General features: G+C 38.4%; 1 protein-coding gene across 4 annotated transcripts in view; it reads left to right on the top strand.

Annotated features, from left to right (window-relative positions):
- The window catches only part of LOC109419738 (trissin receptor), a 326,442-nt gene that overhangs the window by 265,056 nt on the left and 35,114 nt on the right, over positions 1–26,272 (top strand). For all 4 annotated transcript variants that reach the window (XR_009997449.1, XM_062850150.1, XM_029852724.2 and 1 more), the window contains 3 exons: positions 4,507–4,704; positions 4,799–4,960; positions 5,415–5,629. Coding sequence is in view for 3 of the 4 variants with exons in the window: in XM_062850150.1 (XP_062706134.1) it covers positions 4,507–4,704; positions 4,799–4,960; positions 5,415–5,629 (575 nt within the window). In the remaining variant the exon portion in view is untranslated. The remainder of the gene's footprint in view (positions 1–4,506; positions 4,705–4,798; positions 4,961–5,414; positions 5,630–26,272) is intronic.

The raw sequence follows: 26,272 nt of genomic DNA, 5'->3' as shown, positions 1-26,272 counted from the left end.
CACATTGTGTACAAAATTACGCATTTGCACGTCCTGCCGTCTAGAATTTGACAAACGAGCCATCTTTATATCATCGGTAAAGCAGGGCGCAGGAAGTTCGAAAACGACAACAACTGAGAAATTGCCATCAGCGACATCTGTTTAAACAATTTAATTACGCCCCTTTTCAAAAATGCCCTGTAATATTCTTCAACATCTATACCCATTTCAATATTTTTAACGTTGCAAAACACGCTTTCAACATTCATCTTGAAGAAGAGGGAAAACACTTGTCCTCAAATGTAACAGCAAATTAATGAATAAACGACTAATGCGCGGAGGGCGTGATAAAATCGGAACATTACGGTACATAGTATATTATATTATATGTATATATAATATATAATAAAAACAACTTGTTTTACTCACGCAAGGCCATTAACAATAAAATCAGCATCAAACTTCAATTTCCGGCCGAAATAATTTACACTAAAAAAAAATATTACTAAATGTGAAAATTGTGAAATGTTTGAATTGTCATAACTTTTTTGTTTATTTTTATGGTAGATTGCTAATACAATGGACCGTTTTCTCTAAAAAATTACGTTGGTAAAAAGATAGGGTTTTGAGATATTTGAGTTTTTGTGACAAAAATGATATTTTTTAATGTTAAAAAAGATTTTTTTTCACAGTGTATATTTTCTTAGGAATCGCCATTTAGTTATCTAACTTTGCTGAACAATAAAATCAGCATCAAATCGCGATTCCCGGCCGAAATAATTTACACAGAAAAATTTTTTTTATTAAATGTAAAAATTGTGAAATTTTTGAAATGTTATAACTTTTTTGTTTATTAGTTTACCATCACCAAATTTTTATGGTAGATTGCTAATACAATGGACCGTTTTCCCTAAAAAATTCAAGTTGGTAAAAAGATAGGGTTTTGAGATATTTGAGTTTTTGTGACAAAAATGATGTTTTTCAATGATAAAATAGATTTTTTTTCACAGTGTATATTTTCCTAGAAATCACCATTTAGCTATCTAACTTTGCTGAAAAATTCATAGCAATCGAACAATCCGTTTTTGCTGTGCATATTTTTGAATATTTTTGGACCATTTTCACATACACCCTTTTGAAAAGTTAGTCGTGGCTCTAAATAAAAATTTGATATCGAAAAATGGCGATTTAGATGGAACTGAAAAACTGTGCAACGTTTCAGTTCAATAGAAAATCATGAATTAAAAATTTTCCTTAATTTTGATGCTGTTGCTTGGAATCGCTCACTTGAGTCACATCGTCTGCAGGACTACTCCTCTGTCGGCCATAATTGAATACAGAAACGGACCCCAACCCCAATAACATCAGAGAACACGCAGCATTTACAAACACCACACGCGAACCTCCGAACGATTTGCACTCTGGTCGGGAGCGGTTCCTGTACTGGAAAACGTTTCATTCGCGACGTCGAGTGCCCGTAATGCACGGTTTTTATTCATGTCCCGCTATTTAAGTCCACTTGCAATGCAAAATTTTGGAAGCATTTATTACGGCTTTCGTTGGTCAATCTTTCTTTTTCCGCTCTGCCGAAGAAGATCAAATCTATCGTATCTGCAATGATCGATTTCTCTTCATAGATTTTCTCTTTGCTCAATAACTACCGGTGAATCATTTCCAGCTGTTTTCGTTGTTCTAGCCCTAGTCGTCCTTCATCGAAACAAACCAAGAGATCATCCTGACAGTAAACATATTAAATTAGTGTAAAAGATTGAAACTGACGACAATTTTTATGTTAATGGACTGATATATATATCCACCAAATTCTCACAATTACATCTTTAGTTTCAATTAATTCTTAGAAAATGGAGAAAATTTCTATTTGCCCGAAAGTACCATTTGCCAGAATGTACCAATCCCCAGAATTTAATATTTAATATTAAATTCTGGGGATTGGTACATTCTGACAAATGGTACTTTCGGGCAAATAGTATTCTGGCAAATGGTGCATTCTGGCAAATGGTTTTCTGGGGTTTGTCATTCTGGCGAATGGTTTTCTGGCGAACGGTTTTCTGGCAAATATCGCACAATCATGATGGTGGACTCTTTCCGTCGGAACAAGTGGTCTTATGTGCTATTTCAAGCTGGCAGCCTTGGGACAGCAGGGATTACAGTCCACCCTAACCCACCCCCCCCCCCCCCTCCATGGCTTAGAAATTGACTACTAACCCCAATTCAAGGTGCTAAGGTGGGATCTAACGAGGAGCTTAAATAAACAAAATAAAAAATCAGTGGAAGTAGTGGTGAGGCTAACCCCTTCGCGAGAAGTGGGTTGGCTTGGTCTCGACTTGTGAAAACTGCAGCAGCAGTAAAACCGGCAAAGGTAGAGGTTACGAAGTCTACCCAGATGAAGGCCTTCGCTTTCGGCTCCCTACGAGCCCAAAAGATGTGGTGGATGCAACTGCTTTTAATAAACACTCGCAGAAGTGGGTGAGGCATCCGTCAGGTGAGGAGCTGCCTGGCGGTGCCCGTAAGGCTTGCCGGTTAATATCCCCGAAGGCCTTCAGTAATGCCGGAAAGTCGAACCCCAGCCAGGTGCCGTGCAACGCTAAGAAGGGTGGGTCTAAAAAGGCTGGCCCGCCCCGGATGGAAGGGAACAGGGGGTTACGACCATTGCGTTGGTAGGCCCTCAGCAACCACAAAGTTGTGCGAACCAAGCGGAGAATCCCCCTTCGACGACAGTTCAGCGGAAGAGGAAGAAAAAAAATTCGCTCGATGAGCAGGAGCGTAGGGACACCAAACCAAGAAGACCCGCTTATCATCTAAATCGAACAGTCGAAGTACTCGGACGTCTTGAAGGCGACACAAAGCGACGCCTAGCTCGTGGATCTGGAAGCCGACGTGCACACTATTAGACGTACTCGTATGGGTGAAATGATCCTGGAGTTCAAGCGCGACAAGGAGTGAAAGGCTATAATAGTCTGACGGAAGAGGTTCTTGGCGAAGGGGTCGAGGTGAAGGCTCTTACAGCGGAGGCGACTCTGAAGGTGAAAAACCTAGACGAGATCACCGAAGTGGAAGAGATCGTCACGGCACTGCGGCAACAGTGTAAAGTGCAGGTGGCCACCGCAGTCGTTCGGCTAATGAAGGGTCCAGCAGGGGCATAGGTAGCCTTGGTACTTGCGGTTAACGCAAACAAGTCCGTTAAAGTAGGGAAGCTGTAGAGATGGGCTGGTCAGAATGCCAACTGAACTTGTATGAGCCCCCGAAGGTTGGCTTCAGGTGTCTGGAACCAGGACACAAGTCAAGGGACTGTGAAATCCCTGACATGAGCAAACTTAGTGGGTGATTTCAATGCCTGGACTGTGGAATGTGGAAGTCGTTTCACGAATCAGCGGGGTCAGATCCTACTAGAGACACTGGCCATGTTAGATGTCGACCTGGTTGATGTCGGTACCTAGAGTATCTAGAGTCGGAACCTTGAGTAGGTCAAATCACGTTACACACAACTGTGAGTTATTGATGCTTGTAGAACAGTTGGAAGCAGGCGTGTTGGTTGACCCTGTCCGCCTTCCGAGGAAGTAGACTGCCCAAATCATGTCATCGATGATCGTTGCTGCAGACTACACAGCCCACCTTGAGGGAGTGATGTACAGGCTCGCTCCTCTCTGAAGCAATGCCTTCTTGGTGGTTCCGTAGAGACGAAGGGTTTGACGGCCATTGGAATGTTCATTGGGTCCGGGAAATGGTGGCTTCTACTTTGGTTGTATGAGACAGTCATTAACTCCACAATACCTGGACCTCCCTGTTCAATTGTCTATTGAGCAGATTATCCCCCATGATTTAAAAGTGAAAACTGACAGCTACACAATAAGAATGTGCCTCCTAAGCTGACCTACTGATACCTAATATTTGCTACCATCATCATTGCTTTCAGAGTATGGGCTGTGTATACTGTCAATCATCAAGTGCGTACATTCAATTCAACAGAATTTGTTTGACCGCACAGTCTAATAAGTCCTCACAGATGAAAGCTACAGAAACAATGTCCCATTTCTAAACGATCCAAGCCATACCGTTCTTCCTGCTACTTTGTGTGACACTGAACTGCATTCATACGGTTCGATTCCCCTATGCTGGTGGGGATGGAAGGCAGAATGGCTAGATATTGTTGCCAAGTCAGACAGCACTGAGTGCGGAAGTTGTGTGTGTAAGGATTCAATGCTCACAAATGTACTTAAGCAATGCATGTACCAGAGCTCTGTCATAGCGCATCCGCCTCGAAAGAAGCATGATTTTACAACAAATTCCCATGTCATCTGAAAGTTGTTCGTACCTACGATTGCGAAGAGCTCTAACAAAGTAATTGAAATGGCTCATGAAAATTCAAGCAGGAGGACGATTCCCATCTCATGTGTCAGCCAAGTCACAATCTGTTCCACCATCGCAACATGCCAATAACTTTAATGTTCTTGTCTTTATTAACTTCCCTCTCCCTCTGATTTCACCTTGGACACCGGACTGCTGCAGCTGGTGATTGTGGCCGTTTGGATCACTTCGGCCGTCTACTCAGTGCCAAAGTTCATCTTTGTCCGAACGATTACCAATAATCTGGGCGACGACCAGCTGGAAACCATCTGCATCATCAATCGGAAGGCGTTCAACTCGGAGCTTTTCGATATCATCAATTTTGCCTTACTCTATCTGCTGCCGCTGCTGGTCATGACCGTGAGTATCCCACGCCGCCAATAATGCAATGATTTATCCTCACACGTCTGACTCACATTGTCTTTCAATCTCTTTCTGTTTTCGATCACACCAGGTCCTGTACAGCCGGATAGCGATAGCACTGTGGAAAAGCTCCCGCGGGTTGGAGCGACACATCGCACTGCAGAACACCACCTCGTCCAACTACTCGAACAATTTCAATCGAAAGCCGAGCAGCAAGTACGAGAAAAGGGCCGTCGGAGTCACCGAAAGTCAGGTTGGTATGGCGTCCTCCGGTAACGATGAGGGAACTCAAATCCAGCTCGACAGGGCATTTGTTCTCGGTCGGTGGTACTGAGGGGAAAGTGGTATAAAATGTGACAATGGAGAATACTCGCCGTTATCCTCTGATCCTAACCGGAATCATCTGAAGATTCTCTCTGAAATCTTTAAGGGAGTCTCACCGGAATCCATTGAGGGTTTTCACCAGAATCTTAGGATGATTCTCACTGGAACTTACTGGAACCTTCGGAGGATTCTCACCACCATGTGTGGAGGATCCTCGCGGCAATCTTCGGAGGATTTTCACCAGAATCGCATTTTATTCCTCTCTCCCCCACCAAATCTATCCCGATCACCCACAAAAACTGACATTGTCCGATTGCTTGAGATGATGTAACAATTATGTCCGTTTGTTTGTTTTTGTCCGACCCTCTATCACCCGGTCGTAGGTTTCCGTCGAATCGGACAAGGTGGTGGTAACGACGTGGCGGTCGCAGAACAGCTTCCACCATCAGCGCCATGGAACCCAACTGACCCAGGTGTCGCACTCATCCAACAACGTGCTGAGGGCGAGGCGGGGCGTCATAAGGATGCTGATGGTTGTGGTACTAACGTTCGCCCTGTGCAATTTACCGTTCCACGCGCGCAAGATGTGGCAATACTGGTGAGTATCGGGAGCGGTTATTTTCTTTTTTTGTTTTTGGGTTCGGTTGGGATGGGACATCGAATTTATCTGTGCACGAGGGTAGAAATCTTGCATTGTGGGGAAACAAAGTATTGTGAAAGAAGCTTTTGTACTAAATTAGCATTTTTATCGACAAGGGTAATCAGCATATTCTATTCCTGGCACGTAAATTTTCCAAAGAAAATAGTTTTTTAGTACCCTTTTTAAGGGAGCTTTTCACGCGAAGGAAAATATTTCATTGATCCTGGAGTGAGAATAAAATACTTTATTTTTATTCTTAACCACTTAACCTATTTTACAGCTCTTTTATCCACTAGGGCACTACGTGAGCGATTCCAATTGGCGGCTGCACTTACACTTTGTACAGCGCCTAAATGTATTCTATTATATTCTTATTCGAACTGGTTTGCCTTTGTGCTGCTTTCACTTTCTACACTGTCCTTGGTAGAATGATGAGCACGATGATGAAATGATGTGTGGCTGTTGTTCCTTTCCCAGTCCGATAGGGGGTCGTTCATTATGGGTTGCCGTTCGCTGATATTCAATTATCCGGGTCCGTTTGAGCTATGAGAGCTCAGAAGAGGGTCAAGTGCCAGCCGCCCTCGAAGAGAAGAGCAGCTGACGAAGTACCGGGGCTGAGATCAAACCCATGACCATCCGCTTATGAAGCGAACGTGTGGCCACTGCGCCATGGGCCCCGGCTAGAATAAAATACTTGCATATTTAACCCTTATGTGGCCGACAGGGTACCCGGGTACCCAGCGCCCATTGAAAAAGCACGGTGTTGAACAAAGCATAAAATTTGTCGGACACATAACGGTTAAAAACAATACCATAGCATAACCACCTCTATTTGCGTAGCGGGACAATTGTGGGGATCATCTCAACTTTTTTTGTAGTAATTTATGAATTACCTCGTCTTATAGTCTATCAAATCACTTGAAAAAATGGTTTGTAATGTCATCCACAGAGCAATCCTAGAAATTATAACTTTTTTTTCCAGAGTTTTTGTAGATTTAAAGGAATTCTTAAAAAAGTATTAGATAAAAAAGTCTTGGTGGAATCCTGATAGAATAATACAAAAAACTCCATACGAAATTCTCAGATGAAATTCTATCAGGTCCCATTCAAGACAAAAAGCACATTAATTTCTAGAGTATATCGTGGTGAAATATCTGAAAGAAAATTTCGGCAACTTATTGGGTGTCCCTGAGAAAAGTTCTGTAGCAAATTATCAAGGAATCCCTTGTAAATTAGAAGGAATATTTTCAAAAGAAAACGTCTAAGACGTTTCAAATTATTTTAATAATTCATCATTTGCAGAATTCCTGGATATTTTTTTCAGGATTTGAAAATGAAATCTCATACTTTTGTCCTCATTTTTTGCGGAATCTTTACCAGATTTCCTGTATATTTCTTAGCCTTTTGAGAGTATTTCTATCATATCAGATTCTCGGAAAAATACTGCAAAAGCATTCAAAAATATTCATCAAATCTCTGGGGCACTTTTTTTAAAGAATTCCTAGACAAAATACTTATGTATAGGAATAATCCTGGGATCCCGAGATTTTTTAAAATTTAAATGGAATTTTTTTATAGATATTGATAAAAATTCGGAAAACCACTATTTGTATGTTGTTGCCTAACCATTTTATTGAGTTTGGGGAATAATTACCCGAATTACACATAAGGCGGCTTTGTTAGTTTCATAAATTTTAAAAATTATGGTGACTGCGGGTGCCCCAACTGTACATTATTGGATTGGATTGGAGAATCCTGATAAAAATATAAAACCAGGGTATCCGTTTGATGCCGAGACCACAAAAACGTAAAAAAAGGTTTAAAATTGGTCAACTTGTTCAAAAGTTATGATTTTTTTTTCAATTTTAGTTTTGAAAACATCTAGATTTTTAGGACCCCCTATCCGAAAATTGGTCACCCTAGTGACGAAATAAAAAAAATACAGGTCTAATTACTTTTGAAAAAACTACGAACCCACCAAGCTTCACGAGTTGCACTATATCGTTTTTCTATTGAATGGCTGAATATGAATCGTGGATTTATGTTAGATGTCATATGATTTCATTTTTCCAAAAACCTTACCATTCTATTTTGTATTTATTTTTTTTTTGACGAAAGCCGATTTCCTTAAAATTTGCCAAGTATGATTGTAGGTTTTTTTTTCGATTTTTTATTTTTCATCGATTATGAAATTTTCTCTAGGAATTATTTCAGGTATTTCACTGGATATTCCTACAAAGTTCCCGCAAGATAAATTCCTGCATGTAATAATCAATAAATCCTTTGGGATTTTTTTAGGAATTGTTTGAAAGCAAATGTCCCAAATGGAGGATAACGTGCTTCTAGAGCCGGCCTTCTGAAGGGCATCTTCAGAATTTCCTCCAGCGATTCCTTTCAAGGAATTTTAGTAAATTCTGACATGAATATCTCGGAGCCCAGACAACTAATTAACACGCATAACGAAGTTTACGACCGAGTTATGCGTTCAACTAACCGTAAAAGCATCATCGCATAAAATGTTGCAAATATGCCTTTTGCGTGCAAAAGTGGAGGCGATATACGTGCACTGACAGAACAAGGATTACGCTGTATGAGCTGAAGCGATATCCTCTGCGATAAACGATGTGTACTGTATTGCGACGTGATCAATCATTTTATGCGACTTGCCTCTATTAGCGAAAAAATAGCTCTCATCGCTCTTAGTGTCAAACTTATTACCTTCGGATTAGCAAGCCGCACCTAACACTTAACACCACACAATTATTGTGAAACTAGCTGATTATTCGCGATGATATTCTAACCCATCTCAAAGCTCCCTAATTAATTTAATTTACCTGTCGTGTTCAAATACGAAGCAGTATATCAAACAACCCGCAGCTGAGGGTGATGTTCTCAAGGATGTTCTGCAATTTATGTTTACTATAACCAGGTAAAAACGCTTCTGAACTTTATCATCGGCTCCGATAAAACAGCTAATGTTCACTACGTTTCAATACGTTTCACTACCGGATGGTTTTCCACATTAAATATTAAAAACTTCTTCGCACCGAAACCACACTCTAGCAACTTTTTCCTTGTTATCACATTGCAAATCATATTATGTACGCATAATAGATTCTCGCTTATGTGAGTTTGTATGTATACGTAAATAAAGTTGCCTATGCATTTGTACGAATTAATTGATACACTAATGTAAGTAGAGATGTCATAACAAGATGAAATCTGCAAAATCATCGCAGTGCGCGGTAAATGCGAGTTCAAATGTTGTTTTGCGAGTTTGCTTGTGTGATTATGCGATTCAGTTTTGTGCATCGCTAAAAAGAATTGAAAAGTCATTTTTTGCGGTGAATTGTACACTTTGGTTGCAATTAGGGTTTACATTTATGCGATATTGAGGTGTGTTAGTGATAATATGATGAAATCTATGCATTTTTATGCGAGTTCTGGTTGTCTGGGAGATTTCTGTAGGAATTCCTTCGGGAATCCATCAGAGATTTTTTAGATAGTTTTTTCCAGCAGCAGCACAAAAAAATACTGGAAGAATTCTCGAAAAAATCTTTGGAAGAATTTCTGAAGAAATCCACGAAGAATTCATGGAAAAGGTTTTTGAAAACTTTCTGGGTGTATTTTGAGACAAACATTTCAGACTCAATTTTTTAAGTTTTTTTGTGGCATTCGTTTAGGCATTCACTCAAAAATTCCTTAACAAAAAACTGAGGAATCTCGTTGAGAAATCTTTTAAAATCCTGTATAAAACATGAGAAACTTAAGGAATAATTCAGGAAATTTTAGGAAAAACTGCTAATGAAACTTCTAAATGGATTCATTAAGAAATCCGTATAGGAATTTCCGATGGAATCTTTTAACATATCCCTGCAGAAATTGCAGACCAAGGCAGTGGTGAAATTCTCAAAGAAGTCTCTTTATAAACTGCTGAGGAATCGCTGGAAGATTTTGTGAATGAATACGTGGAAAAACTGTTGGAGATCATTCTGAAAGAATACTGAGATTTTTTTTCTGCAATTGCAGAAAAAAATCTGAAGAAATTCTTTAAAAAAATACTGGAAAATTTAAACAAACTATTTTGGAGGAATATTTTTATTAATACCTGGAAGAACTAAGGGCTCCAGAATCAAAGGAGTATAATTGACCATTTAGTCGATTTTGAGCTGAGCACATCAAAAAATTCTTCAAATTTCAAGCTTTCAAGAACTTTTTTAAGATTATTTTTACGGTGATTTCTTCTAATAAATACAATTAATACATCAATACATTACAATAAATCGTAGAAAATTGGGTCAGTTTTGAAACTCCATACATTTTGTATGGGATGAAAAATTGGTGAAAAACTTTTAACCTCATTTACTCGAAAGTGGGTTTTTGTCACTTACATCCCTTTGCTTCTAACCCCCTCAACTGCAGACCTGTAAACCAAGCCTGGGCATAAGGGAGGGGTTTTGGAGGGGTTGAACTTCTCCCATTGCAGCTGTTTCATGCACTAAGCACCCCTCCGCCCTTTGTCAAAATTAGGAAAAACCCCTCCCTTGTTGCCTTTTCTGTGCACAGGCCTGCTGTAAACCCACTTTAAGTATTCATAGAAGAGTTACTTGAAAAAATCCTCTAAAATGCCAAAAAAATGATTCTGATGGTACTAACGAAGTTAGTGAGGCATTAACGAAAAATTTTCTGAAAGATTCCCTGAATAAGAATCTACATAAATCCCAAGCATAGGTGTCAACATGTTACACCTTTGGGGGGCGAAAAATCTCAAAATTGGACAAAATACAGCTTTTCAGTTAACAGGGCACTGCATGAAATTCTCTCCTTCTCTTTCACTCTTACAAAAATTTTGTAAACAACAAGGCCAAGAAACGTCAAAATTCCATACAAAATTAAAACAATACAGTGCCCTATTGCAGAAATTTTCACGTTAATAAAGCTATGTTCACTTAGAATCCGGAATCATGTCACATTTTCTAGTGGCGCTCTCAATGAACATAATCATCATTCTTTTGCAGCACTCTGATCATACACTAATCCTCTTTAAATGGTGAAAATTTCATCGATTTTCTTGCAACGAGTGAAAAGTTATTTCAGATTGAAGACAAGAGGAGAAAAAAAAATCTTGCACAAACACGTTGAAAATTTAGCGTAGTCAGGTACGACAGTCGCGAAAAATGTTAATATCGTCAAAACCATTATGTGTTATGTGCACAGATGTTGTTAACCATGGCATAAGGAAATGTCCTCGGAAGAAAAAAAGCTTGGGTTCATTGATAAATCTGCTTTGAATTTGAAGATTTGGCAAGAAGTTCGAACTCTGGGCATGGTTTTTTCGCAACAAGATGATGAGAACCAATTCATACAAGGATGACAGCCTCAACAATCGCGTGCTGCTTTTCAAAAACGCACACAAGGGATATGTAGAGGTTTTACCTATTTTGATGAGCTGCCATGACAGCCGGAGACGTTCAGTGGTATCGTCACAGATGGGTAGTGTTTATCAACGAAAAAAACACTCAAATTTCGCGTTTTCTCAATTCACTGAATTACCCCTCATTTCGCAATAAAAAAAAGTTTGGCAATTTTTCTTCGGAATCCTAGTCAGACTAGTTAAGGCACACAGGACACTGCATAGATGACCTGTTTGTTGAACAAACGTGCGGAAGGGGTTGTTGCTAAAATTTACCACCGTTGTGCAGATTTTTAGAGAGGTCAACACTGAAAAAGTGAGAAAATGTGTGAAAAATAAAAATAAATAATTTCAATGATATTTTTCCATGAAAGTACAATAAATAACCTTTGTTTTGACGGCTTCACCTTTTATGTTTGTTATTCCATCCCTAAGATATACGTGATTTTGTCATTCCGGATTCTAAATGAACATAGCTTTATGTCTAGTTTGGATAAACTATATAGATTCAATTACCTTTTAGAGACATCCCACCCCCTCCCCAAACGTCATAAGTTGACACGTATGATCCTAGGCCACCTTAGAGGGATACCTGGAGGAGCTTCGGGAACAAACCATTGAAGGAGCTTTCAGAAGAATACTTGAGAATCCCTAAATCGGTGATTCCCAAAGTGGGCGAAATCGCCCCCCAGGGGGCGAAAATCAGGCCGAAGGGGGCGAAAATTTGAAAAACCAAAATTGGGGGGCGAAAATACCAAAAAGGGGGGCGATTTTTCAAATGATTCAGAAATATCAAAAGTATCGAAATGTATTGTATTGAATGTTAACTGAATCATTGAAACTCCCTTACATTTCAAGATTTTTTGTTTCTATGATTGTCTTTTTCGAGAGAGACCAAATGTTATAAAGTTTTTGATGTTTACATGTTTTTTGGCAAAATTCCAAGGAAAAAATAAATAAAACTGCTATGCTAATTTCCGAGAGAATAGTGATTCGGGAAAACTGGCGAAATTCATGATTGATTTATGTACAAATTATGAAAGAAGTGTTTTTTTTTTTTACTTGATACGAAAGCTTTGTTTTTAATTAACATTCGGTTTGTTCTTCATGGAAATATCAATCATGAACATGAAGATTAAAATGAATCTTAGAACACTTTTCGGATGAAATTCTTCACTCATTGTTTGCAAATATTTCAAAGAGGGCTTCCCGGAAGAAATCCAAATTACTAGGTGCTTTTATGAATTTTTTCCACAAATTCCGCGTTGAATTCCCTCAAAACCGAGTAATGACTGATGCATGTCTTCTTATTTGACAATAAAAAGTTTTTCATTTACCTATGTCAATTCGCATCACTGGCTTTTTTAAATTTCAATTACTGAGCAATGCTGACTACATTTGGAAAAACACCAATACATATACTGCCCATAACTGCATAATTGTAACATTCGCATTTTTTGCTGGTTTTAAGTTAATATCGGCGATCATCATCAAATCACAAGTACTTTCGATTACCTGAATAAACATTTCAAGTTTGTTCTAGGATTTATGAAAAAAAATACCAAGTCATTTTGTCTCATTGACCAATGTAACCGCATAACAGTCACACTGAAGAAATAGACTGGCTTTGAAGCGTGTTATCAATCATAATCAGGTCCAATTTTTTTTCTAACAATTCGTCTAGCATATAAGATGTGCTGTAGAAAAATTTATAACCAAACGATTGATTACGAATTTATGAGAAATTTTTAAAATTTAGGTTCATTTTCATATTATTAAAAGTTGAATCTTTGGGCACCATTTTCTCCAATGCCTACTTTTGACGAATGTTACTCTTATGCGATTATGGGCAGTATAGTTGGAATATATGGTGATTACATTTGGAAAAACACCAATATAATATAGTTGTATTTTTTCGCATAAAATATTTTTTTGTAATTGTTTTTCAAATTCTTACTTGAGTTCTTGTGGTGACCAAACATCTCTGGTTTGGAAGAACACTGGTAAAACATCTGGTTGAGTATAACGAATAGTCGTAAATGTTCACAGTCCGTTCTGTTTTGCTCGATTTTGTTCAAGAATATGTATATTACAAACATGATTTCAAAACGTATTGGTTTTATATGCAATAGGGTAATTTTCCAATTGTTGCACGGCTAAAAACTCATCTGTTGTTGCACACTCCATGTTATTCTTATGAGATGTGCAACAATTGGAAAATTACCTAATGCAGTTTTTTTATTGCTAACAATTAATCAATGCTTCTGCATAAAATACTTAATGAAAATGAGAGCTATAATTATTTAGATATACTACCAGATTTGCCATAGTAGTGCTTAATTGTGAGCTTTTAAAGGCTTCCACTAAAAAAATTCAAAAAAAATGATTTTCACTTGGGGCAGGGGGCGAAAATGTTTTTCTCAAGCTCCAAGGGGGCGATACCTCCTAAAAGTTTGGGAAACACTGCCCTAAATAATGGAATTATACCAAAAAGTACTTTTGGAAAAATTCTATAAATAGGGGAACTTACGTATTATCGGCATTTTGATCTCTTCGTCGTGGGGGGGGGGGGGGGGGGTGGTCAAAACCTGTTGAACTCAGAGTTGTCATTAAATCCTTCCCAACCTAGCTGAATTATATGGCCAGTTTCAGGTAATTTGATCGCCAAAACCCCTCTATGACAAAAAGAACAAACTTGCCGTTAATACCCAAAGTCATCCTATTTTTGAAAATGATTTTGGGAAATTTCCTAAATTACTGAAGAAAAGATCCATGGAGAAATGTTCCGGCCTGGAGGAAATCGTGGATAAAATTTCAAAGAAATACATGGGAAAGAATACATTCTTAAAGAATTTCCATAGGAATCTTCCTTGCCGAACTTATAAAAGGAATTTCAGCGAGAATGCCTTTTCTTGCATAATTACAGAACAATTACATGAAAACAGTATTCAGAAACGGGTTGTCCCAGAATGATTCCAAATTGGGCGCAATATTGAAGTCATTTCCATGGGAGCATACTTGTATAGGAAGAGCTGAAATTTATAAAATTAGAGTAACCAGCTCAAATTTTACCATGACAGAACTCGTTCATTCTAACTAAGAGTTCCCTTTGAAGAAGGTTCCCCCTGTAATTCACCCAAATATATCTTTTAAAATTCTTTCACGGCTTTCTTCAGAAGTTAGTATGAGCATTTTTCCAAGAGCTTTTTCTGAAATTTCTCCAGAAATTTATTCTGAGACTCTTCTAGGGAGTAGCTTCAGGAGTTGTGGAGACCAAATATCCGATACGGTACGCGTGGTGTCAGGCCATTCGGCCGAAAGTCATTAGGCCGAAGGCCATTCGGCCGAAGGTCATTAGGCCGAATGGTCATTAGGCCGAATGGTCATCAGGCCGAATGGTCATTGGGTCTTCTTCTTGCCGTTACGTCCCCACTGAGACAAAGCCTGCTTCTCAGCTTATTAACTGAGAGCTTCCTCTGCAAATGACCATTTTGCATGTGTGTATCGTGTGACAGGCACGAAGATACTTTATTGATGCTGAATCTACTGATATTTTACCCATGAATTTTTCCTTCTTTTAAATATAGGCTGTTCTTTCTAGTATCATTGCTGAAATAGTTTTTGGCGCTGAAACTGCTGATATTCAATTCATAAATTTTTCCTTCTTTAAAATATAGGCTATTCTTTCTAGTTCCATTGTTAAACTAGTTTTTGTCAAAAATTGTTGGAAAAGGTAAAAACAACGGCTAACTTTCAATTCGTCCTGATGACCATTCGGCCTAATGACCTTCGGCCTAATGGCCTTCGGCCTAATGACCTTCGGCCTAATGACCCAGCATCGGTACGCGTGCGGGTATTCTAAGCTGAGGGTTACGGCTTTGCCAGAGTTAAAATATTATGTCAAGAAGAAGAAGAAAAAGATCTTCTTATCTTGAGTTTGGCGTTTTTTTTCCTCCAATATCAGGATATCTTCTGGGTTTCTTCTAAGAAATCCTTCTGGCATTTTTTTTTTCAGAAAATATTTCTGAGATTTGTCCAGCGATTTCTTCCTTGTAGGAGTTTATTCTGACATTCATCCATAGCTTACACCAAACTAAGTGCTTTTTTTTCGATAGCCTCCGGCATTGCCTTTGGAATTGCTCCAAGATTTTCTACTAATATTCTCCATCTGAAAAGTTCAGTCTGCAAACCCTTCAAGAGTTTTTCCTTCGGGAATCCTCCAAGGGGCAATTCTAGGAATTTTCCAAGACTTCCTTCTGGAAATTCTCTAGAAGTTTCTTCTGAAAATACTCCAGGAGCTCCATTTTAAAATCCTCTCGAGACACATTCTAAAAAACCTCCAGAAATTCCTTCTGAGAGTTCCGCTGGCGCTGAAGTTCATTCTAGAAATGCTTCTGGAGATCTTTCTGGAAATTACATTCTAAAAATCCTCTACGAGTGCCTTATGAAAATCCTTTAGAAATTTCTGTTGAAAATTTTCCAGGATTTTTCATGGGAATGCGCCACGAGTGCCTTGAGGAAATCCTTCAGGAGTTTTTTTTTTCTGAAGATCCTTATGGGAATCCTCCAGAAGCTTTTTTCTAGGAATCCTGCAGAAGTTTTCATCGATGATGATGGATCAGTAGCTAGAAGAATTCTAATACTCTGGAATACTCCCTGAAAAGAATACTTCGAGAATTCCCAGTATAAACTACTAGGTATCCTTAAAGAAACTTCTGTAGGGCTTGCTGGAGAAATCTACAGAAGGCTTTGAGGGAAAAATCCACTGAAGTTATTCTTGGACTATTCCTTAGATTGAAATTCTACAGAAGGGCTTCTACGAGGTAACATCAGATGCAATTTTGGAGAAATCGGAGAATTGCCCAGCCGAAAGTCTTAGGGGAACCGACGGCAGGAAAAATGAAAGGAAATAAAAGAAACAAATGGGGATACAATGATTTTTTTTCCTCCCCTGTTGGAGAAATTATGCCACTGCGTCCAATAAGATGAACTTTTGTGACATGTCCCGTTTTGATATTCGCATCTAGCCAGCTAATTACCATGTGTCAAGTAATCAGCTACGACGCGTCGTCTCCCAGTCAGGTGCAATGGAATTGATAAACTCCAAGACCTTCCCAGGTTCTGCAGACCAGATCTCACTGGGTTGCAAGCAACCACTATTTAGAAATCATTGCCTGCGCGTGTATAAAGCACCACTTACTGCAAAGCAGATGTTCCGAAGTTTCACGTTCCGTATTACAGAAACGACAGATACCACTCTGAATCTGGCCAATATTTTTCAAGTGCTACCTGCTCGGGCAGTGTCCAGTTACTAGGCCAGTGTATGTACATAGAGCTCTCTTGTTGAGCTCTAAGAGCTTTTTGGTTTTATAGACAATTGGTGTTATGAATCGTTTTGACTGATTGCAATTTTTGACAATTGGATATCACCCTCTGCTCAGCCCAGCATTTCAGGTCCATTTTTATTGTACAGTTTGATATACCGCAGAATGGTTCTGGGCCAGTAAACTGTAAATTGGAACCACTTTTAACAAGCTCGTCTGCCATTTAATTCCCTTCAATGCCGCAGTGACCTGGAACCCAGTATAAGTTTACTGAGTTCCCTTGGCACAGCCTGCGCAGTGAAAGAATACATTCTCAGACAAGCTTTGAAGTACATTTGTAAGCGCACAATGCTTTTAGTGCAGCTTGACTATCTGAGAGAATACAAATATTTGCATATCTGTATTTTCTCTCGCATTTCAAAATAGTAAGAATCAAACACCGTATGATAGTGTCCCATCGCCACTGAAATTTGTATTCCAGGGCCGTAGATTCCCGTTCTCTGATTCTTAAGTCCACCCCCATATTTTGATTGGCATCCCAAAAGAAGTAACTGGTCAAAATTTCAGCCAAATCCATTGAAATTGAGAGGTGCAAAACTTCAGATTTATGAGTTTCTAGTCGGGAGCAATCAGAAAAGTGAAATTTGGAGCTGGGCAAAAAAATTGTCGGACCGTGTAACCATTCATTCCTAGGCACGGTACGCTTGACACCATGAATTAGGGGTCGCCTGTGTGGTAGACTTTTACCACCGGATCAGGCAATCCGTAGTGATATTCTTAGCCAGTTGAGGGAACTGCTACCGCCACTACACGGCTATCTAGGCTGATCGGGAATAGAAATTAATATTGATGATCAACTTCTTTAGAGCCCGAACAGCCGGCAATGATACTAGGTCAGCATTTTAATTCCCTGGATTATCAAGTTCGACCTTGATTCGTAAAATATGTATCACGGTGTGTTTTTAGAGCAACTTTAAAACAAAAAAATAAGTAAGTCTGAAATTTTGCCCAATGTCATCTACGCATACTACTTCGAAACGCCTGAAAATTTTATGGTTCTATCTTTGAAGACAAAGAAGTTGTGACAATATGCACTTTTAATAGTTTTTGCATGAAAAACCTTCAAAAAAAAAATTTTGTTCTAGACCCCCCGATGGATATTTTCCACCGACCCAGCAAATTGAAGGAAATGGCCCAAACTATCATTGGGCAAATTTTTTTTTTGTTTTTAAGTTGTTCTACACAACACACCGTGGTATTGTTTGAGTTTGCAAAGCCAAGCAAAGCAAAGATAACCGTACACATCGTATATGCTACTCCGTGATTAACCAGAACAATCGAATTTGCAAAGAGATCCAATGAATGGTGCTTGGGGCTAGCTACACACTCTCAATGTGCACATTTCGAGAGTTCAATATTTTACAGTCAATAACGGCGCCGGCCACGTCCTTTCGGTCATCGGGAAAGGGAAGGAATGTTAGTTCGATAACCGTTGCTACTAGAAACCGTGGAATCCACAGCATCCCCATAGTTGTCTCGTGAAGGAGTATTTGTTAGTAGGGTAGAGTAAGGTGTGGATCTTGGAGCTACCTTTGGTAGGTGATATGATCCACTAGTAAAATGAAAATACACGTCACGGTCTTCATCACGATTATGATTTATTTGGTCGCAATAACCACCCCACACAATAGTAAGGGTAATACACATACGTCAACGGTCGGTCAATATGAAACGCGCCAGCGAATTGATCGTTTACTTAATCGGAAAAACCGACCTTCCCACGAAAGTTGTCGCGCGCTTCTGGTTCCGCATTCAACATTCGCGTCCCCATCTCCCTAACGATTAAACCGACCGACTCACGAAAATAACCACGTGCTTCGTATTGAACATAGAGTACACGGAGCAAAAACTTTCAAGCTTGGATATCTATTTACGAATTTTGTATTTTACTAAGAGTAGTCCCATGTGTGTATATGTTTTGTTTGAGTTTGTACCATAAAATACTTACCTGAAAAGCAGACTTTGTCCTGGTTAGGACGTTGCATCAAGAATCAGAAGATGGTATTTATCATTTGATATACATATGTATATAGTTGATTAGTTTAACAAAATTAAAAACTGTAACAATTAATGATGTTAGCATTTCAATCGGTATGAATTTGTAGTTTCGAAAAGCATTTTTAGTAGAGCCCTTCCCATCCTTAAGAAAGAGTAGTTTCCTGAAGCTTCAATTAATTAAATTGTCTTTTCAGGATTGGCATCGTAGTCCGTACACAAAGATATCTCATAGACCTCATTAGAAATGGATTATTTTTTTTGAGCCTTGGTGAATTGCTTCCAAACATTCCATCCCCAAAGTGAAGAGGGGTTTCAACGCAAACGGTTGTAACAATAATTGTTTTGCGTCGCTAAAAATCATTCAATTGTACCGGAAAACCAATTGAAGTTGCACTCGTGTAATGTACACTCCCGTTCAAAAGTTTGGGGTCACCCCCTCAAAAACATGTCATTTTTTTAGGCTCATATCTCCGCCAATTTGCGTCCGATTTCAAAACCCTAGATTGCATTCAAAAGATAATAAGTCAAAGAAACTTTGAACATGATTTAAATGAAACTTTTTCAAAAAATTTTGTATGTAAACTTAACCCAAAGTTGCCAAATTTTCTAAAAAATGAATATAAAATTAAGGCAGTGTCGCTGGAAATTGGGTCAACCAAATTTTAAGATGAGAGCGGTAATATGACCCATTTTCTATTAGCTTTCAACTGCTTTTTACAGAACTTAGCTAAAAAATCTAGAAAAAAAGTTATTAAGTAAATTAATCCTTGATGTCATCGACCAAAAGTTTGGGGTCACCTCTCAATATGATGTATCGGCCAAAAGTTTGGGGTCACTATCGTAAAACATGGAAAAGTGATTTGTTGATATCTTTGTCATCTTTCATTCAATTTTAATTCTTCTTGGCTTATTTGAAACAAAATGAATGATACTTACTGCATAGACATTGAACCACACATATTTGTTGAAATTTACATACTAAAACTTAACGTAAAGTTGCCTCATTTTTTGAAGCGTGGTAAAATGTGCTAACTTTACAAAACATTTTTATATACAAAAATCGTTAAATACGTTAAGTTAAAGACATCAAACGTAAATTTAGTTAATTATCTTTGAAATGAGCCAAAAATAATTAAAATTGAACTATAGATGACGAAGATATCACCAAATTACTTTTCCATGTTTTACGAAAGTGACCCCAAACTTTTGGCCGATACATCATATTGAGGGGTGACCCCAAACTTTTGGTCGATGACATCAAGGATTAATTTACTTAATAACTTTTTTTCTAGATTTTTCAGCTAAGTTCTGTAAAAAGCAGTTGAAAGCTAATAGAAAATGGGTCATATTACCGCTCTCATCTTAAAATTTGGTCGACCCAATTTCCAGCGACACTGCCTTAATTTTATATTCATTTTTTAGAAAATTTGGCAACTTTGGGTTAAGTTTACATACAAAATTTTTTGAAAAAGTTTCTTTTAAATCATGTTCAAAGTTTCTTTGACTTATTATCTTTTGAATGAAACCTAGGGTTTTGAAATCGGACGCAAATTGGCGGAGATATGGGCCTAAAAAAATGACATGTTTTTGAGGGGGTGACCCCAAACTTTTGAACGGGAGTGTACATCAATTTTTATAGATGCATTTGTAGGGTAGTTTGGCTCATATTAGTCTCACAATTTTGTGCCGACAGATGAATTAAATCCCAATACTTTTCCATCTGTAAATCTTATCGTTAAAAGCAATCTGGTCCTACAACACCATCCATCTCCCTCAAACGATTCTTCCCACCGAAAAAGTTTGCCCGGGCAGAATTTTACCACTACAGCACGTTCCAATGATGATCGCCTGAACGTGTATCAATCATCATCTGCTTTTGCGATTTGCGCAACAATCTAAATTGAAAACTACGCTTTTTGTTGGGCGGAAATATTGAATGGGCGGATGGGTGAAAAGTGAATCATGCTAAATTTAGTACTCGTAAAATGGACCCAACACGGCATATGGCGTATCCAAAATACTGTTCTACTGTCCTAGCGAAAAGGGTGTGGCGTCAATACTGGTCCTCGTTATTTGAGGAAAACTGAATTTCGCAGCCAGCGGTGAAAACTGATTCCCAACCCTACACGCCGGAATGGATGCGGAAATTAAAATATTCAATAAGTCTGGCACTACTCAGATGCTGATGATGGCGCCTGCAATAGAGATTATTGCTGCAGCTGTGTGATGATGATGATGTTTCGAGGTTTCAAATATAGCACAACTGAATAGTTGATCCGGCCACATCGAGCATGTTCGGCGTCGCTGATCCAAACTAAAAGGTTGACGTTGAACAAACATGTCCGTGGTTTACATGACATCCATATTACCACCACAAAGTGGTTTTTCAGTCGGATTTGATTTCTAGTATTTGACAGCGGAAAATGTTGTTGTCGCATCCGAACTGGGTTTGCTTATAAGCGTGGTGAAGCGTGACTGTCTATTAAAATACGCATGGAGAGATCAAATAATATGAATTGTATTTGTATAAACTGCAATCTACATTTTAATTTGCTGCTTTCAACTTTGAAGTGTTTAGTTATTAAATTTACAGCTAATCTTTGTGTCATGGATCCTAGGAATTCTTCTCAAAGCTTCGAATTAACGCAATCTGTTTTAATTGTTGTTTTGAGGAATAAGGAACAAGGAATAAGGAATAAGGAATAAGGAATAAGGAATAAGGAATAAGGAATAAGGAATAAGGAATAAGGAATAAGGAATAAGGAATAAGGAATAAGGAATAAGGAATAAGGAATAAGGAATAAGGAATAAGGAATAAGGAATAAGGAATAAGGAATAAGGAATAAGGAATAAGGAATAAGGAATAAGGAATAAGGAATAAGGAATAAGGAATAAGGAATAAGGAATAAGGAATAAGGAATAAGGAATAAGGAATAAGGAATAAGGAATAAGGAATAAGGAATAAGGAATAAGGAATAAGGAATAAGGAATAAGGAATAAGGAATAAGGAATAAGGAATAAGGAATAAGGAATAAGGAATAAGGAATAAGGAATAAGGAATAAGGAATAAGGAATAAGGAATAAGGAATAAGGAATAAGGAATAAGGAATAAGGAATAAGGAATAAGGAATAAGGAATAAGGAATAAGGAATAAGGAATAAGGAATAAGGAATAAGGAATAAGGAATAAGGAATAAGGAATAAGGAATAAGGAATAAGGAATAAGGAATAAGGAATAAGGAATAAGGAATAAGGAATAAGGAATAAGGAATAAGGAATAAGGAATAAGGAATAAGGAATAAGGAATAAGGAATAAGGAATAAGGAATAAGGAATAAGGAATAAGGAATAAGGAATAAGGAATAAGGAATAAGGAATAAGGAATAAGGAATAAGGAATAAGGAATAAGGAATAAGGAATAAGGAATAAGGAATAAGGAATAAGGAATAAGGAATAAGGAATAAGGAATAAGGAATAAGGAATAAGGAATAAGGAATAAGGAATAAGGAATAAGGAATAAGGAATAAGGAATAAGGAATAAGGAATAAGGAATAAGGAATAAGGAATAAGGAATAAGGAATAAGGAATAAGGAATAAGGAATAAGGAATAAGGAATAAGGAATAAGGAATAAGGAATAAGGAATAAGGAATAAGGAATAAGGAATAAGGAATAAGGAATAAGGAATAAGGAATAAGGAATAAGGAATAAGGAATAAGGAATAAGGAATAAGGAATAAGGAATAAGGAATAAGGAATAAGGAATAAGGAATAAGGAATAAGGAATAAGGAATAAGGAATAAGGAATAAGGAATAAGGAATAAGGAATAAGGAATAAGGAATAAGGAATAAGGAATAAGGAATAAGGAATAAGGAATAAGGAATAAGGAATAAGGAATAAGGAATAAGGAATAAGGAATAAGGAATAAGGAATAAGGAATAAGGAATAAGGAATAAGGAATAAGGAATAAGGAATAAGGAATAAGGAATAAGGAATAAGGAATAAGGAATAAGGAATAAGGAATAAGGAATAAGGAATAAGGAATAAGGAATAAGGAATAAGGAATAAGGAATAAGGAATAAGGAATAAGGAATAAGGAATAAGGAATAAGGAATAAGGAATAAGGAATAAGGAATAAGGAATAAGGAATAAGGAATAAGGAATAAGGAATAAGGAATAAGGAATAAGGAATAAGGAATAAGGAATAAGGAATAAGGAATAAGGAATAAGGAATAAGGAATAAGGAATAAGGAATAAGGAATAAGGAATAAGGAATAAGGAATAAGGAATAAGGAATAAGGAATAAGGAATAAGGAATAAGGAATAAGGAATAAGGAATAAGGAATAAGGAATAAGGAATAAGGAATAAGGAATAAGGAATAAGGAATAAGGAATAAGGAATAAGGAATAAGGAATAAGGAATAAGGAATAAGGAATAAGGAATAAGGAATAAGGAATAAGGAATAAGGAATAAGGAATAAGGAATAAGGAATAAGGAATAAGGAATAAGGAATAAGGAATAAGGAATAAGGAATAAGGAATAAGGAATAAGGAATAAGGAATAAGGAATAAGGAATAAGGAATAAGGAATAAGGAATAAGGAATAAGGAATAAGGAATAAGGAATAAGGAATAAGGAATAAGGAATAAGGAATAAGGAATAAGGAATAAGGAATAAGGAATAAGGAATAAGGAATAAGGAATAAGGAATAAGGAATAAGGAATAAGGAATAAGGAATAAGGAATAAGGAATAAGGAATAAGGAATAAGGAATAAGGAATAAGGAATAAGGAATAAGGAATAAGGAATAAGGAATAAGGAATAAGGAATAAGGAATAAGGAATAAGGAATAAGGAATAAGGAATAAGGAATAAGGAATAAGGAATAAGGAATAAGGAATAAGGAATCTGAAGCCATTCCTGGAGGAGTCGAAGCAGAATTGGCTTGAGGGTTCAAGAATGAATACATATCAGAAAAACTCCCCATAAGTGGAATATCTTTGAATATCAACACTAAAAATTATTGACATTGATATAAAAAAAATACATTTTTTCGAGAAAAATCCAAAAAGTGTCAATCCACGATAACTTTTTTCAACATTTAAAAAGTATCTATGTTTTAATAGTTTGTGAAGCATTTACATATTGTTAGTGTACGTTCAAAATTTCATTCAATTCGGTTCACTGACTTCCGAGATATGACAGCTCAAAAATGAATTATCTAAAAAATAGTGTTTTACCCGAACAGTTCTAACTTTGCGAAACATTATTCAATCGAGCCCAAATTTGTACCAATGATGCACATATAATAGGTTGACAAACAATCAAAATTTGAGATTTTTTGATGCACTCAATGAAAAGTTATAGCATGTTGAACTTTTTTGTGAGAGAAAAAAAAGTTGCCTATCCCAAACATTTTGGCCATCCCCTGTATATGACGCTCAAAGCGTTTCATTTATTAAGTAAAACTAATTAACATTGATTATAGAATGGCAATGCTGTGTGAAACACTCTTATTTTTCACGTTACAGGCAGTTGTACAGTTCTGCCACCATTTCTAATTTTCTAGCAATTATATCCATGTCGTCCGAAAATAAACAAATTGGCTGGATATCGTGAAAATTGTGCCCAAATTGTTGAGCTCGGCTCGTCGCATTACAGCGTTAAAGCACTTTCCAGGGCGATATTGAACCTCTATACAACCAAAATTTGCACTGCCGTAACTCCTATATAACATGTGTGTTGTTTGTGTAACAAACATCACCTTGTCGCAGTCCCCGGCGAGATTCAAACGGCTTCCCGGAGAAACCGTTCTCGTCCATAATTTTCAATAGCCCTGTACAGTCGATCTTATCGCACTCCCGTCCTTATCTCTGCATATTTCGGCTTGCGAATAGAAGCCGTTGCGGCTTGTGTTGCACTTCTGTCAGAACTTCAGTGTTGCTTTATGTAGTGTCTAGATAACTTTTATAGCATTAGCTACTCAATTTATAGCATTAAGGTTTCATGCTATAGCGATCCAATTAGATCACTCTCTTTTCATCCGACCGTTGAGCAGTACGGACGCAAGTGTAACCGTCTCCTCAAAAGTGATTAAATTAATAAAGTTAATATTAAAGTGAAATGTCGTCCAGTCGTTATTAATTACCGCGTACTCCGTCCCAATATTTCAACTTGGCGACGAGTGTAAATCAGTGAAAAATAGTCGGTCAGAAAAAGCTACTATAGCGCGTGCGTTTTAGTCGGTCGCGAACACGTGGTGAGTGGAAACCCTAACCTCAAAATGACGGAGTCTGCAGGTGCAAGTGGTGTAGCGCAGAGCGCGTTGAAGATGGAAGCAGTAGGTGCTGCTCCAATAGTTCGTGCTGGCATGTTCGGCCAGATCGAACAGTACGTCGTCGGGGAGAATTTCGGGGAATATGTGAACCGTTTGGAAATGTTCTTCCTCGTCAATGACATGCCGGACGATAAAAAAGTGCCGGTGTTGGTCACGGTGGCTGGTCCCAGCCTATACTCAATCGCAGCTAGGTTGAGTTCACCGGAGGATCCACGTACGAAGTCCTACGAGGATCTGGTCGATCTCCTTAAAAAGCACCTCGATCCAACCACGAATATCGTCGCGAAAAGGTACAAATTCCGCAAGTGTGAGCAAATGTCGTCACAAAGTGTCACCGAGTTTATTATCAACCTAAAAGCCACCGCACAGTCGTGTAAGTTTGGAGATTTTCTGTCGGATGCGCTTCGGGATCAATTCGTCGCGGGAATCAACGACCAAAGTTTGCGGAAAAAACTGTTAACGGAGCCCGAGCTGACATTCGATAAAGCGTGTTCAATCGGTCGGAGCTGGGAGGCAGCGCTCAGCCAGAACAAGGAAATGTCGTCGCAATCGAACCACGTGGTAGCTGCAATGAGGGAGAAGCGGAATCCGGTCCATAAAACAAAGCAAAATGGTGCCCGAGCACCGGATTTCAAGTCAGGTCGGTCGTCTATGAAGCAAGATAAACCGTGTTTCCGATGTAGCCGCCATCACGATCCGGCTACTTGCCCGGCTCGCAGTTGGACCTGCTACTCGTGCGGGAAACAAGGCCACGTGTCAACATGCTGTAGAGTGAAACCGTCGTCGTCGTCGTCGTCGAAAAAGTCTGGAGGAAACCAACGTGTCGCTGAAATGGCTGAAGCGGTAGAAGTTCTTCGACTGAATCTGTTGGCGGAGTCGATCGATGCAGAGAGGCCATCGTCACCGTTTTCACCGCCGAATAATGCGGCAGAACAGGAGGATGATTGCAGTTTGTCCATACTGGAGCAGGCGTCTACTAGCAACATCAACTCTCTCAACAAGGTCGACGCTCCAGAGTTCGTGACATTGAATTGTCAAGGTCGTCGTCTCGATTTCGAGGTGGACTGTGGGGCGTGCCGGAGTGTAATATCCACAGATACGTATCAAAAGCATTTTTCTGAGTGTAAGTTAGTTCCCACTGCTTTAGAATTTGTTTCCGTTTCAGGCCAACGCATTACGCCAAATGGAACTGTTGGCATTCAAGTCTCCGCTTCATCAGGAATCCAAGGTCAACTAGAGTTGGTGGTTATTCCCACTGACCGCACAGTGCATCCGTTACTAGGCCGTGACGGTCTGGACCTCATTTTCCCTGGATGGCGGAAGACTTTCTCGCTTAAGTCGGTCGGTAAGTCAGGACAATCCTTCGATACTGAGCTTAAAACGAAATTTCCAAACGTGTTTTCTGAGTCGCCGGAAAATGCGATTAAAGGTTTTACGGCTGACATTGTGTTGAAACCCGATACAACACCTGTTTT

Source organism: Aedes albopictus, chromosome 2, assembly GCF_035046485.1.
Source record: "Aedes albopictus strain Foshan chromosome 2, AalbF5, whole genome shotgun sequence".
Taxonomy (NCBI): Eukaryota; Metazoa; Arthropoda; class Insecta; order Diptera; family Culicidae; genus Aedes; species Aedes albopictus.
Note: the sequence above shows the minus strand (reverse complement) of the source record. Positions and strands in the feature narration are given on the sequence as shown.